General features: G+C 40.8%; 1 protein-coding gene across 4 annotated transcripts in view; it reads left to right on the top strand.

Annotated features, from left to right (window-relative positions):
- CDK19 (cyclin dependent kinase 19) overlaps positions 1-15856 on the top strand; it is a 92181-nt gene that overhangs the window by 33074 nt on the left and 43251 nt on the right. For all 4 annotated transcript variants that reach the window (XM_035109070.3, XM_035109073.3, XM_088666012.1 and 1 more), the window contains 2 exons: positions 3587-3697; positions 13214-13354. In XM_035109070.3, the coding sequence (XP_034964961.1) occupies positions 3587-3697; positions 13214-13354 (252 nt within the window). The remainder of the gene's footprint in view (positions 1-3586; positions 3698-13213; positions 13355-15856) is intronic.

The raw sequence follows: 15856 nt of genomic DNA, 5'->3' as shown, positions 1-15856 counted from the left end.
ACCTCACCCTTGCTTTCGGCAGCGGTGGTAGCTCAACGGCGGGCCAGCTGGGCCAGGACCTCCTCCTTACGCCTCCTCACCCTGCATTCGCCCCGGGGTCCCTCTGGCCCCAGAGCTTTGGGTGGCTGGGTGACCCCGTTGTGGTGGTGCAGCAACAGCAGGGGGGATGATGAGTCCGAGGCTCCTCTCCCCGAGGAACTCCTCTCCCTCTCTAGATTGAGCGCAGTGGCGGCAGCAGAAAGGTCAGGGCTTTTATTTTTAATGATTTCCTCTATCTCGCTCTGAGGCCTCGGCGCGCTGCGAGGCGGGAGGTCCCAGGCCTCTGAGCCCCAGGGTTCCGCCTGATCGGTGGTTGATCGGTGGAGGGTGCCCTTGATTCCGGCCTGTTATGTTCGCTGGGGGGGGCAACTTCTCAGCTGGTCCACTGGGCACCCCTGGCACTCACGCGGCGGCAGCGGTCTCAGGAGCCGTTCGGGCAGCGCGAACACACTGGCTGCCCTCAGGAGCTCTGTGACGCCATGGCGCTGTGGCGCGCACCATGATGACTCGCCGGAATTCCAGCATGAAGCAAAGAGAAAGATTCCCCCGCCGCAACAGCAGTTTAAACTGAGCTGGACTCCGCCCCCGTGAGCCTTATTGGCTGGCAGGGGGGTATGATGCGGTGGGGAGGGGCTGGTGCAGGGGGCGACCACGCCCCCTGCAGACGCGGGAGGTGGGCCCCACGCGCAATCACTTCCCTCTGGAAGGGAGGAAAGTCCTTCTCATCAGCTGTCTGGCACAGCACAGTGCAAACACCAGCTGTCTGGCGGCACAGCGGTGCCCCTGGTGCCCAGGCGCCCTGGCGCATTGCGCCACCCAGCCCAAGCCTAGAGAAGGCCCTGTTGATAGTATTTGTGGTGGACAGCAAGAAGACAGCGGAGAAAGAGGGTCAAGAAAGAGAAAGGAAGACCCAAAAGGAAGACAAGAGTGGTTTGGTAGCCGAAGACTTGTTGGGGTAGCTGAATAACTTGGCTCAGGCTAAAAGAGATGAGGGGAAAATATGTCTACAGCATTAAAGGTGAAGAAATGAGAGGCTGCTTGGAATTCTAGGGTAGAAAAGCCAGAGGAAGATTCCAGGATAGCACAGTAAAAACACATCTATGCTCCAAACAATCAGTAGGAGTTGAAACAGAGGTTTCAACAAAGGCACTCTGTTTTAGTCTTGGTGAGGCTTAACTGGGGTGGAGTAAATACAAGGGCAATCCGGCAAAGGAGTTTTAATAAGTTAACTGTTTCATCAAACCTGTATTGGTTTTGTAGTGTAAAATAAGCTGTACTCCATATTAAAGTAACCACAAGATTGGGCGCTACATAATCTTGTAATAAATAAACATGAATGTTTGTTTATTATTTATCTTTGTTAAATATAGTAACTATGTTCAACTTTGTACCATACCTCCACCCCACAATTATCAGGGCTTATTGGAAATTTAATATGCTAAGGGTGCAAGTGATACTAAATGATGGCAGTGGTATGGAACTTGGGCTTTGTTAATAACATAAGTAATGAAATACCCCCCTCCTTTTATCCACCTAGACCTTGGACCTGAAGGGGAGGAAATTAGCTGAATTGTCCCCCAGATCCCCAAGATTTTAAGACCTGCTAAGGAACAGAGGATTGTTATTATGTCCTCATATGAAAAACCACAGAATTCAAGGAGGATGTACTTTCTTTTCCCCATGACTTGCATAAGCTCTGTATTTAAGCTCTGATCCAGCAAAGGCTCCTGTCAGTAAAAGGGGAGAGGTGATTTTAGCTAACGTTCCCTTGCAACCTCTATGCCCTTTGAAAAATAAATTGCTCTGGAGGTTAGAAGACCCTCCAGAACCACATGGGAGGTGGTGGCTCTATGGGCTGCAGAATAGGCAAAAATTCATTCTCGCTGACAAGAGCCTCTGTTGGCCTGGAGCAATAGTTATTTCAAATTGCCAGAACATCAGTATAGGTGCCTTGTGGAGCTAATGAAAGAAGTGTAAGAATTATTTCAGTTTAATAAGCTGCTGCCATGTGCCGATTGAAAAAGCGGTCGTCTTATCTTCTAAGGCTCTTTTTCATTTCTTGTTAGAGGACTGCATCAAAATAGCCTAGGCAAATAAAAGAGATTATTTGCTCTCTGGCTCACTGTTATAAAAATAGGCTTCATCAGTTACTCAATTTAAGCTTTATGTCAAATAACAGATTAAAGCAAGAATGAGGAAGCAAGGATGAGGAACCTCCTCCCACTCCCCCCCCCCCGGGGGGGGGCTGTACACTGGCAGTGGATGAAGCAGAAGCCAGTGGAGGACAGGGCATCCTCTTCTCCCTTCCTCTCATTCTGCCTCTCCTGGATTAAAGCTTGGCACCTTTTTTGTATTGATTTAGAGATGAACTCTGTTCCTTTCCATATGGCTTGCTTTATCTTTTGTGAGTGAGTCTGTTGCTTCACTGGCCCTGGCCTTTTCCAAGAAAGCACATTCGATCTTTGCTGAACATTGTATTTTAAGGAGATTTCCCTTGTGGCAGAATCAACCCACAAATCACAAAAGTACTTCCAGATGTTTTTCACCTAAACACTGCCAACAACACAATTCCCCCCCTTATATATACTTAATATTTTAAAGACATGGCCAGTATGACAATAATTTGTTATATTTGAGAATGTCCAGATTATGCAATGTTTAGTAATTAAATATATGTGCAAAATTTGAACTTTTGTCAAAGTCAAAATCCATGAGAGATTGACATTCCTTAAAGGTTATATTTAAGAATGCTGAGTTAAATACCCTGTGTTAAAAATTGGGAAGGGAGAAAAGAGAGAAATTAAATTATTGTGAAATGGCAGGTTAAATAATAACCTTCCTGAACTTCATACTGATCTCTTTTTTGTGATCATAGGCCAGTAGATTGTAAAGGTCATTTAATAATTTTTAAATGACCATATAAAACTTGCCAACTGTTACTATGTTTTAATCCTAGAACAAAATAAAGCCTTTGGTTTATGTTGTTCATGGCATTCCATTTATTTATCATTTTATGCAATAAACAACCTGAGTACTGAAGAGTTAGACTGAAAGTTGGACTATGCTTTTAGGATACATTTCCATATATTGCATCTTGACTTGCACTCAGTGGAGTTCTGCTGGCACTAAAGAAATGGGGTTGGATAGTTTCAATTTGCACTGCAGGGTTCTTCCCTCTGATGTCACCTGTGCCTCTTGAAAACATTCTGCAGAGGCAGAGGGGAACAGTGTGGGGTCTGGGGGACTGGGAAGGTGGGACTGGGGGCTGCACTGGAAATGAGGAATCAGCAAAGAGCATCCATAATTCCATAATTCTCTCATTTTTGAGGCAATGTATGTGGGTCCCTGGAGGGGATTATACACATACTGTATTTGATCGCCTCTTGTACGACTTTGGGGGAAAGGATTACTCCATTATTGTTCTGTAAATGAGGTACTTCTTGTGCTTAGATTATTCTGGAATTGCTGGAATTTTCAAATCTTTTTGACAAATTAAAAGCATTTTGTGGTGACAGAAGCATTGATGATTTTGTCTCTTCACTTACAGCTTTTGCGAGAACTGAAGCACCCTAATGTGATTGCATTACAGAAAGTTTTCCTTTCCCATAGTGACAGAAAAGTGTGGCTGCTGTTTGATTATGCCGAACATGATTTGTGGGTAAGTTCAGAATTTATTGGTGGTTTGACTGGCTGTGGTTGCATATCCATAGTTGGGGATGGGAAAAATCTGTAAAAATGAATAAATCCAAAACCCCAGAATTCAGAATAATTTATCAACTTGTGCAGATTTTCATATGCTTATTCTATAGATACAGCCGCATAAGGCAAATTGGAAATGGAGACATAGCTTGAGTGCCAAAATGACTTATTTTTTATGTTAAAAAGTTGGCCTAAAAGAAGGGGCTTCTTCAGATGACCTGTCTATTTAGCATCATTGTGATTTGCTTGCACAGTGGTCAGACTTCATTCATTTTGACTTTATAGAAATTTGTTCTGATTTGTTTATGGGGTGGTTCTATGACATAGAGTATTCGTTTTGTATTCCTCCTGATTTGCTTGTAGGGATGGGGGTTATAGGTTTTCCTGTGGATCATTATTCATGCCACACTGTCAGTTTACAAATGCAAAAAGTTCGATTCTTTTATTATTTAAGTGGATCTGTTGCACTAAAGATCCAGTATGCACTTGAATTGCTCTTGAAAAATGATGACAGTCTGGAGACATCCTTGTTTTTAGAGGCATGACTTGTTTTTATTCATGAAGACTAGAAATCTCCCACCCCAGCTTCCCCTTTTTTGATGTGTAATATTACTGGTTTTCTCAGTGTTTTAATTCACATTGCCCTATTCTATGCTTTATAGTTTTGGGAGTATGCAAATATTGATTGATACCTATGCCTGCAATGCTGCAATCCAGATAACTGTTTGAGATCAGGGCTTATGACCTGAATGTGCTTACCTGACCCAACAAGCCCTCCCCTCCCCATGCAAGCAAACCCCACTGCTGCCAACCACAGACAACCAACCACACCCTGCCCCCAGTACCTCTCACTACCAAGGAAATGTACTGTAATAAATGAATAGAAAGAGAAACTACCCACTTGACGCTGACACAAAACCCCACACGCATGCTATACAAAGAATATACCGGTAAGCCTTACCACCCCACCCCTCCTCTCCCCCCCTCTTCTTCCCCAACCTTATACCATACTCAACACTAAGGTCTCACAACAAATGTAACTGATTTGTAAGAAAGACTGTGCAACCTGAAAAAAGAGACACGGCATGTACCTTTGTAAACCATGAAAATATTTAATAAAAATAAAAATAAGTAAATTAGGAGCCTGTTCACATATTGCTTACAAGTTGGTGTGCGGACATTTATGTTGGCACATCATGTACAATATGAAAATCAAACATATTTGTTAGCAGTTTGTTTGTAATAACCTCTGGTGGAAATAGTCTAATTACTGCTGATCTTCCCTAATCCATTTAAACTATACTGAACTTGGATTACATTAACATGAAATTTAGGCTTGTCTGGGACAAATTTCTGTAAAACTTAACAGTAGCAAGGAAACAGCAGTTTGAAAAGCCATTTCAAAATACATGAGTAATAGCTTATTGTCAAGAAGAAGAAAAAAACCACACACACATGCAATGTTCAAAGTAAAAAGAAACTTGGATCAAAATGATATAAAGTCATGAGGTTTCATGCTACTGCATGCTCCGTATAGTTTAATTGGGTAGACTTGTTCTTACAGATTTACTAGCGTGCACCCACTCATTTTCGAAGTTTTCCCCATTGAAGTTAATTGCACAAAGAACAAGTGTACACTTAATATCCCCAAAGTATCACAGTCTTATTATGGATAACTTCATTTTATATGCATGAACTTTAACTCTGTGCATCAGTTGAATTTATTTGTTTTAAAAGCAACCACAAAACAATATTTTGCTGCTAAAATGAGCAGTTTGCAGATCTTGCCATTTGAATGCTGCTTGCACTGTGTGAAAGTTGCCACACAAACAATAGGTTTGTCGGGTCACCACTACTTCTTAGCTATCTGCTATGCAGTCATAATGCAAAGTGTTCATATTTCACTGTGTACTGTCACTTTCCGTGCAATTCACCATTTTATTATCACTAACAATTTTCAGATATATGCTTCCACTTTATGTTTGTACACTGAACCATTGAAAAAGGTATTTTATATTTTTCCAACTAAATCATGCAGCTCGTTAAAGGAAGTAAAAGTATTTATGTGCAATTGCCACAGGCTAATGACTTCTTCACATATACCTGCAGTGGTAACGGAGGTACCATATTGCTTTGAGAATGTGCAAATGATCAAGCCACATAGATGGGGCCAATGCTGTCATTTCTTACCACTAAGAAACTGGCTTCCCTCTCTGCCAGTAAGATTTGTGTGGGTAGTAACTGCATTACTGGCCCTGCCTTCTTGGAATAGTGTTGGATGTCCTCCGGTAAAGTGACTCTCATGAATAAATATGAATTAACTCAGAATCTTATTTTGTGTCCCTTTCTGGTCATTGCTTCAACCCTCTACTTTTGCAAGCAGAGCTTTGTTTTGGGGTGTTTTTGGATCCCCAAATCTGAATATTCTATGATCCTTGAAATTAGCTACTTCATTATTCCTGTTGACTCTCTTGGTTTTTTTTAATACTGCATTTTGTATAAAACATTAGAATATGTATAGGGGCAATTGTACTATTTCATCATTTAGGAAGCATGCAGTTCGGGGAGGAGGAATTTCAGAGTTGTGGAGAAACTAATTATTTTGGGCTAGTGAGAAACTTAAAAAGTGAAATGAAATGTGAAAAGAATGTTGCTAAGGGCACAGCTCTAGGAGGTTCCATGCCTTCTTTATTGAGCTCCATAATGTACATCTTTGAATAATGTTTGCTTTCTCTGGGGAGTGTCTGAAATTTGCTGATGGCCAAAACTTTATCCCTCATGTTTTGAATAACTCCCCCCTCTGTCACTTATTCTAAGCATCACTCCACCTCCCCCACTTCCCGTTGTCTTTTTGCTCACTCCCAACTTTGTCTCTTTCCATGCTGCCTCTTACACTTGGAACAGCCTCCCAATCAACGTATGTAAAGCTCCTTCACTCTACTCCTTCAAAACCAACTTTAAAATCCACATGTTTAAGGACACATTTTTTACCCAGATCACTTACATTCTTGGTGTCATACTTGTTTGCATGCTCTGTGCTATAGATAAAGAGTAGTATTAAAAATTGTCAGGACAGAAAAATGGTAGTCTGGGTCATTGATTATACTAGTAGCATTTTATATTTTAGATTGAGAGCCATCGTGGTGTAGTGACTCGAGCAGTGGAATAGTAGCAGGTGGGTCAAGGTTTGAACCTTTAATCAGCCATCACACTCCCTGGGTTATTTTGGACCAGTCACTATTTCGTAACCTAACCTACCTCCCAGGGTTGTTTGTGAAGATAAAATGGGAGGGAGGCGAACCATGTGTGTCATTCTGAGTTCCTTGGAAGAAAGGTGAAATACAAGTAAAATAAATGAATAATGCCCTGGTTCATGCACAGTGCTAAGCCATAGTTTTCCTAACACGGGTTGTTTCTCCAGTACATAGCTTGATTTCCAATTGCTGTTGTCTTATGCCTTTGTTTCTTGGTGATCGCCTGCAGTGGGATGCCTGTACAAACCATGGATGCTAGATTTACATGTCAACACCAAGCTATACTTAAAATAAGCCCTGGCTTCAGATTGTAATTTGTTAGCAGTAAATAGTTAAACCGCAATTCAAGGTTCATTTGAAACACTAAGTCATCGCAATAAACAGTAATTTAATAAACCATGGCTTATGAGGAAACCAAGTCATATGAAGAAGGTTCTAATTTAGCACAGAGATAAGATCTAGTTGGAATCACAAGCTTTATTGGGGAATAAATAAGGAAAATATAGAAGCATTCATAACATTAAAGAAATAAAACAACTATAGATGCTTTGAAGCCTTCTTGGAATGGCCTGGTTCAAGTATCACATTAAACGATAGCTAAAAATAAAGTTTGGCTTAACATGAACGAGCAGTGTGCTGGAGTGCGCTGCTCAAAAGTCCTTGCTCCTGCTGGAGAGAACACAAACCAGAAGCTAGCTTCGCATTACATGTGAACAGGCACTTGCCACTTTTTCTCTCCAAATAAAGAACAAGCAGTAAACCAAGAACAGATGTTGGTTTGGTTTACTGCCCATGGTTTGTTCAGAGATAAACAAGCTATGAATACTGGTTCTCACATAGTGCAAAACCAGCCTCTGCTTTGTTTCCTCTCTAGCGTGGCAACAGTGGGAGCAGGGGAGATAGTGAAGTAGGGACCATTATTCAACATGGAGCAACAGATTGTTCATACATGTTTACACCATATTTTGTTTTTCACTGTGGTTAAATGTGATGTCCAAACCAGGTCTATAAGTTGGTGAAAAACCTCAGTATGTTTTCTAATTGATAGATTGCTGGTTCCAACAGTAGGCCTATCTGGGGAAAAGCCATTTCTATTTCTATTTCTTTTTAATGGATTTAATGAAACATAGTACAATAAGTATAAATGTTAATAGAATCAGTGATATTTCGGATTTGGTTAATGTACCTTTTTAAATACAGTTCTAGATAAGTAAGTTGCATAAATCTGTATTAAAACTCCGTGCACCATTTCTATACTGAACAGGGTGGTCTCTAGAGGTTGAAGATGCTGAAAAAAGTTCCTATTTTTATATACCAGACAGAGAATCAAGAAATCTAGTCAGAATCACATGGTTTTGTTTCTTAAAAAAACAAAAAGCCTGCCCAGGGTTTTTCTTTTCCTGGGTCAGGCAATTAGATTTCATCACAGCTGGAACATTTGCAATAGCAGTAGTGCTGCAGTCCAGGGTATAATTACTTTCCTGAGAAGGTGAATACTTTCTTCTGATTTGTGACCTTTAAAAAGAGCTCTGATGTTTGAATTTGGACATAGTCTGCTATATGACCTTCCTTTCCACACACTGTACAAATGTTGTTGTTTAAGCTTCTCTGAGCTTCTTTAGCTTTGTTTGCAAGGTGGTCGTAGAGGCACTTAGCACTCCTTAAACCAGATCTAATAAGCTAGGAATATACGGTATTACTTCCACATTTTTCTTTTCACCAAAGTTTGAAAAGTTCACTGCCATATTATCAATATGAGCAGCCCCTGTTGTGTTAGCTTTTTGGTGACAGCTTCTGTCTTGCACACACCTGTGTTATTTCTCCTTGTCAAAACTGGTTGTTGTTTTTTAATGCACCCCCAGTGTTTCTCCGCCCTTGTTTATTCAAACCTCTACTGTTGTTTTAAACGGCCACTACAGTATTAGTTTCTGCCTTCTCACTGTACTCAAATGTCTTCTTCCTCAGCTGCTTCATGTGAGAAAGATAAAGCAGGTTTTCTCCCTCAGATTGTTTGTGCTCATCATTTTAAAAAAGAACTCCAATCTCAGTTCAGTTTAGAACTTGCAAATTCATAGCACAATAATTCAGTGATAAATAATATGACCATACTTGGGTACCAATGAGCTAGGACAGAAACAAGCAGAAGGTTGTACTGATAATACTTTTTGTTGTGTTACTGTCACTAGAATAATAAGCAAAAAGGCAGGTAGGTCCTTCTTCTTGAGAATTTTACAATCAAAAATCCAATCTAGAGAAAGGTGATGAATGGAGGGGAGAAATATGGGGCATTTGTGCATATTTGGGATTAGTTTTAGTAGGGGATGAGGACTATGGGTTATGCTGAAGTATCACAGAAGGACTGAATTTGAGGCATAATTTGAAGGAAGAGAGTGGATGTGTCACATAGGTGTTATAGGAAGGAGTTCTGTGAGAAAGGGCAGATTTGAAAAATAAAATAAAATCTGAAGATGGTACATTTCCAGAGATCAATAGTTTTGACTAGACTTGGAAACCAAGACAAAAATTATTGTTGCTAAATCTTTATCCTCACTTTGCTATGTTGGCTTCTGCACAGCTGAGGATGCCCTGCACCTACAGGAGAGCACATCTTTTTTCTTCTTCTTTTTTTGCTGTTGCTTAGCTAAAATGTTCCATGCGTCTTAATTAAACTCAGGAAGCATCTTGCTCTACTTTCCTGCTCTGGGACAGAATGTGGTGGCTTTTCATTTTGGCCCTGCATGGTAAGCATTCTCTAGGTCAGGCATCCCCAAACTGCGGCCCTCCAGATGTTTTGGCCTACAACTCCCATGATCCCTAGCTAACAGGACCAGTGGTCGGGGAAGATGGGAATTGTAGTCCAAAACATCTGGAGGGCTGAAGTTTGGGGATGCCTGCTCTAGATAGCTTGGCCTATGGAACCACCCAGCCTTGGTTCTGGGGAGGGGATTGACTTCTGGGATGAACACTGCCACAGCTAGCACTCCAGGGTTAGAAGGAGAGCTGAGGCTCATTGTAGTTGCCAGAGGGCAGTGGCACACATGCCAAGGAAAGGGTGGCAAACAAAAATATGGAAGACTTCACAATTCATTTGTCAATATGCTACTAATTAAGAGTCATCAATTCAAGTACACTTTGTTTTAGGAAATAAATTGTTCTCCAGATCATAAATAGAATACAATAATATTTTAAGTAAAAATACATTGGGCCTTATTGTCCCAAGATTCGTCTAATGTCCACTAAGACCAGGGCATTTAGTGTGATGGTACCTTGCCCTTTGGGATATGCCCCCAATGAACATCATACAGGCACCTAAAGCCTTGGCATTTAGGAGCCTGCTTAAAACTCATCTCTTCCCTCAGGGTTTTTGTATTAAGCTGATATATTGATTTATGATGTCTTTTGTACTTGTTTTACTAATGTAATTTTATTGTTGCTTTTATGCTGTTCATTGCCATTTTTTTTTCTTAATGCTGGAGGTATGGATTTTTTGTTGTTGCAAACAATTAAATAAAAATTGAGCAATAGGGCTGAGCATTTAGTTTCTGGAGTGCTTTCTAAGCATTGCAACTTCTGTATGTTTCTTCGTTAGCTGTTTTTCTACATTTAAGCTGTTTGCATGCCAATGAAGTGGAGAAAAACCTAATTAGGAATATTTGCAATTACAAATACTGTAATCTGTAATCTCTGGGTGCTTTAAGTTTTTTGGTCCAGTGAACAGGTTATGCAAGTCCTCAGGCTTTAGTTTATATTTTAAATAGGGCTGGTGGAGAAATCTGTCTTTAACTTACCACAGAAAGCACTAACTTAATTGTACTACTTGAAGACATCCATTACATAACGATTCTAAACAACAGTACAGCTTCGATTAAGTTTAAGGTAATAGTATAGAATCACAAGATAAGCATTCCTTCCCCAGACTCTTTTTCTCTATAGACTCTTCACTATGGAGAGCTTGTGCCTTTCTAGATGTTGAGTGTCTAAGTCTAAGAAGTCAGCCCTTCTTCCCTGGAAACTCCTAATCATCAATGTGGTGAGACCTGGTTCTGGTTGTAATGCCAACCAAATTGGAAAATAGCCTTGAACTGGCATTTTCTTCTCTGCTCCTCATCTTCTTTCTGGCATGAATTTCCCCCTCCTTTTATTGTCAGCTTTAGTGTGATTTTTCATTTTATCTCTCATCAACAGTAACCAACTAACCCTCTAAACTGGAATTTGAAACAAGTCTGGAAGCCCTGGTTGAGAGAGGAAGGATGGTTAGCAGCAGTGCAGATGAAAGGTTGACCAGTGAGGAAGGTGTGGAGTTGTGCTGCAGATAGGAGAAGGAAGGTGGGGACCAAGTGTAGCATTCCCAGGGTTTGCACCTTATTTGAAACCTTCCATATGGGAGAGCAGCTGCTGATACATGCGCATTAGATCTCAGCGATCAGGGAAGGGCACTTCACATATGAATAGACTCACTGCTCTGGGGCAGAGATATTGCAATGGAAAAAAAGTCTTTGAACTAATCTGTAACAACCCATGGCAAAAACTTAGTCCCTTTATTCTCTTGGGTGTGTGCATGTGCTACTAACAAAGTAACATCTCTAAAGTAACACTCTAGAGCAGTGGCTCCTAAACTTCTACCCAGCTCAGACCACTTCAGAATTGCTGAGGGCCTTAGCAAACCACGTACAGTAGAGTGTGTGTGTGTGTGTGTGTGTGTGTGTGTGTGTGTGTGTGTGTGTGTGCTGGGGGGGTTGTTTTGCCTGTTTTTTAGCAGTTGTAATACACTATGCTAGATGCTAAAACATTTTTAATGGAATTCAAAATTTAATGCAACCTCCCCAAAAATAAATAAAAAAAGCAATAAAAATACAATTAAAAATCAGTATGAATATTTTAATGTGATGGATGTACTTGTTATGTCTAACAAAGTTATTTGATGCTTGGTGTAATATTTGTTGAGTCTTAGGTCAACAGATTCAGCATTCATCCAGCATCCTGTCCTTTTATATAAACTGACAACTCCTACTCTGAATCACTCTCTCTCTTTGCCTGTGCTCCCTCTTAGCTTCTTCCCCTCTTTCTTGCTTTTCCTTTGTTGCGTGTCGATGACCCGCGACCCGCGTGGAGTAAATAAGACACAAGGACACATGATTTTAGGTTAATGGGCAAATTAAGGCCACAACTTTATTGGTTATAGCATGTGAGTGGTATTGGCTTAGGCAACTGGACGGGAACACAACACGTGACTCCACCCGACCGGTGTGGAGACAATTAAAGGTTAGCGAACAGTGGGAGGAACTGGAAGCTTCCCCTGATGTCACCGGGGGTCATGCCATGGCCCTAACCCCAATAGGGCATCAGACAGGATCCACGACCGCCGAATCCCCTTAATGGGGATACCCCTAGGAGGTAGGTGATGGCCTCAACCTGACCTCCGACACACAACACAGATACATCACATATTGAATAATCCAATGCCTAACCGCCAATACCAAAAGTTGTGACAAATTGCTATGAGGTAGGCGAATTTCTATGAGGTTGGTCTGTATCTTCTTACCCCAAACATGTAATGTAAACAAAGCAAAATATATGGTTTTTTTTTGTTTTTTTTGCATACCATAATTTGTTTTCCACTGACTCCAAACATTTCTTTGGTACAGATCTCCCAGAGTCTATGACTCTTAAGAACACAGTGCTAAATTTAATAAAATTGTTTAAAACAATGGGAAATTATATGGAAATTGGGAAAGCGTGAGAAAGCAAATCTGAAAATAAAATTCATTCCAATCCTAGTAATCTTATATCCAAGGAGATTAAAATATCATATCACATTGTTTCATTTTCTGAAGTGTCAGATGTAAAAGCATGTAAGATGGGGCATACTTGCATACCATATTTGATTTTGGAACCAGAGAAGCTTCAAATTTATATTTCTTGAATTATATTTTACTGAGGTTCAAAAAGTCACAATAACAACACTAAGCAGGTAGAATCCCTCCTCAGGAGAATAGATGCTGAAAATATACCAGATGGCATGTAGATGTAAAAAAGGTTCCACTCAGGTAAGTAATATTATAGCTCGTTGCAACTCACCAGCGTGAGAGTCCCCTTAGCCGGCATGCTTCAGTTTCAGAAAGCCACCTGGAACATGCAAGGCTTTTATTTTTTTAAATTCATTGTAAGAATTTTATTTCATCATCATTCATGTCTGTAATATATTTTTTATTTATTCCTAGCATATTATCAAGTTCCATCGTGCCTCAAAAGCAAACAAGAAACCCATGCAGTTGCCAAGATCTATGGTGAAATCACTACTTTATCAGATTCTTGATGGAATTCATTATCTGCACGCAAATTGGGTTCTTCACAGAGACTTAGTAAGTGCTGTGATTTTTAACTGTTTAAAAATAATATGGATTACATTTCTGTGTTTGGGAAGTGAATAAAACAGGGGGTGGGGGTGGGGAATCTCACGAACCGCTGCACTTTTTGATGTTCTTAAATAGTCTTAGGGGTTTTAATGGCAAAAGTAAACTTTGTATCATTACTGTTTTTTAATGGCAACATCTGCTGCAAGTCTCTGGTGCTGCATCCAGTTAGCAAATAGCTTTATAAGCAAACAGTACATCAGCCAAAGAACACTTTACACTGAAAAAGCAGGTAGCTGTTTAAACTGCTCTGGGTTACTTTGGCTGCCTACCGTTCTAAAACCCAACAAGCTGTAGGAAGTTCCTTAGGTGACTATGGCCACATTTGTACAATTGTATCTCATCATAATAAGCCAGTGTATGAAAGCGCCTCCTTGACGTGCATATAGCCATTTTTTTCCTCCCTTCACATGAGCAGAAAAACAGCCATGAAGCTACAATGAGCTCTAGCTTCTCATTATATTCAGATCAGGTAACTGTAGTTAATGGCTTCCAAACAAACCAAAATATTAATTCATGTTTTAATATCCTACTTTGTTTGGAAGCCATTGACTTCTGCTTTTTCAATGCATAGAAAGCTAGAGTTGATTGTCACTTCCTAGCTTGTTTCCCCTGCTTGCAAACAGGGATAAAGCATATGTGTGCATATGCAGGAGGCTTGTTGAGATGAGATATTGATCGTCCAGAAACAGTTGTTATTTCATAAGAACAAACCAAAACCACTGGCCTCATAATTCTTTCATCAGTGTAAATGACTGCTGAATAATATGAAAAGTTGTTTAGAGGCTTCCGGTTGACCGCGCCATCTTGACCAGACGGGGGTCCGTTCAGCGGAGCGGACCTCGGCGCTTCAGAGGTGGAGGGAATCGTTCCAGCGAAACGAAACCTCCTAAAAAGCCCCAAATTGAGCTTTTTGGGGACAGATTTTACCTGGCGGCGCCAAAAGCGGGCTCTCTCCTCCCCGGATCGACTTTGTTTAAGCCCCCGAGAGCGAGGAGGTGAACCGCGGCGGACAGGCTGACATTGCTGCTCTGAAAGCGCGAAGCTGCGTGACTGGCAAGTGGAGGCGGCCAATTCTTCTAAGAAAATTCTACAAAAGATCGGACTGTGAGTAATTTGGATTGTTCGGAAATAAAATTAAGGAAATTTGCGTAAGGAAGAGTGGTTAAAAACTGGAAGCCGACCTCCTTCTAATGATCGATGAAAGAAACAGTTAAGAAAATACCCGATGCCAAGATAATCTTCGGATTTGTTGTGTTTATGAATCTCCAAGAACTGTATTGAAATCCCTTTTCGCGGAAGGGTTAAGGGGAGAGTGGACGATTTATTAAGAGAGGAAAAGTCTCTTCTTACCGCTGGGACCAGCAGCCCTGACAGACTTAGTAAGATTGGTGAAAGAGGGAGAGTGGAAACAATGTCGATAAGTTGAACTGTCAGAATTATTTATGAAATCTCCCTTCAGACAATCATAATTTGGAAATAAGTATTCTTTTTTCTTAACTTGGAATATATTGTAACCAGTTTGGGAAAATGGCGACGGTGGAAGAAATGTAACCACTTCCTGTGCTTTGGAATAACATTGTGTCCTTAAGAGGAGCACAAAAATGTCAACAAGTGACTATGCAGCTGAATTCAAAGAAAAAACTCTGAAACTCTTATGGGAACTTACAATTGGAATGTATAAAGACAGTTTACAAATAGGAGAGATGAAACAACTTCTCCAAGGGGACAAAGGACAAAAAGTGTCGGATGAAGGGACTAAAGAAGAAGTAGAGGGAAATCAAGAACTATGTCAACTTTCGGAGGAGGGGGAAGTTTGTAGCGAGAAGAAAGAGGAAGAAATTTTTGAGCAAGTGTGTCAGAGAAATGGCGCCCTCATGGAAGGGGGAGCACAAATTATGTTCGGACTTCAGAATCCCCATAAGAAACAAAGACTGTTGGAAAAGATAAATCACACTGAGTGTGTGGGACATTCAAATAAGAAAAGGGCAACAGGGAGGGAATGGAAATTCTGGGCATGTAAAAAATTGCAGAAAGGGAGTGGGGTGAATGGAAAAGGGATCTATGTTTAAAGGCTGTCTAAAATGGTGTTGAAACTGGTGCACGGATTTTGCTGGAAGGGATGTGCTGGGAACAGGGGGGGAGAGCTCAAGTTAGAAAGAAAAGATATAATATGGAATGAGAAGATAAGATATAGAATTTATAAAATTATGAAAGTTCTTGCAGAAAATTTAGGCAAGGGGAGGAAAGAAGATTAGCATTTTTTAGATTAGAAATGAGATTATTAGTATAACTAAAAGATCTGGAAGGGATAGCTGGGTGCTTTACCCTCCCCTGCGGGTCATCTTCGTTCTGGGGCTCCTTGGTGGCAGGGGGGGCTGCCGGAGTGGAGGGAACGGGGGGAGGGGGGATTCAGCTGGAAAAAGACCACCCCCTGCTTGTCTTTTGCAT

Source organism: Zootoca vivipara, chromosome 3 (genome assembly GCF_965207765.1).
Source record: "Zootoca vivipara chromosome 3, rZooViv2.hap1.1, whole genome shotgun sequence".
Lineage (NCBI taxonomy): Eukaryota > Metazoa > Chordata > Lepidosauria > Squamata > Lacertidae > Zootoca > Zootoca vivipara.
Note: the sequence above shows the minus strand (reverse complement) of the source record. Positions and strands in the feature narration are given on the sequence as shown.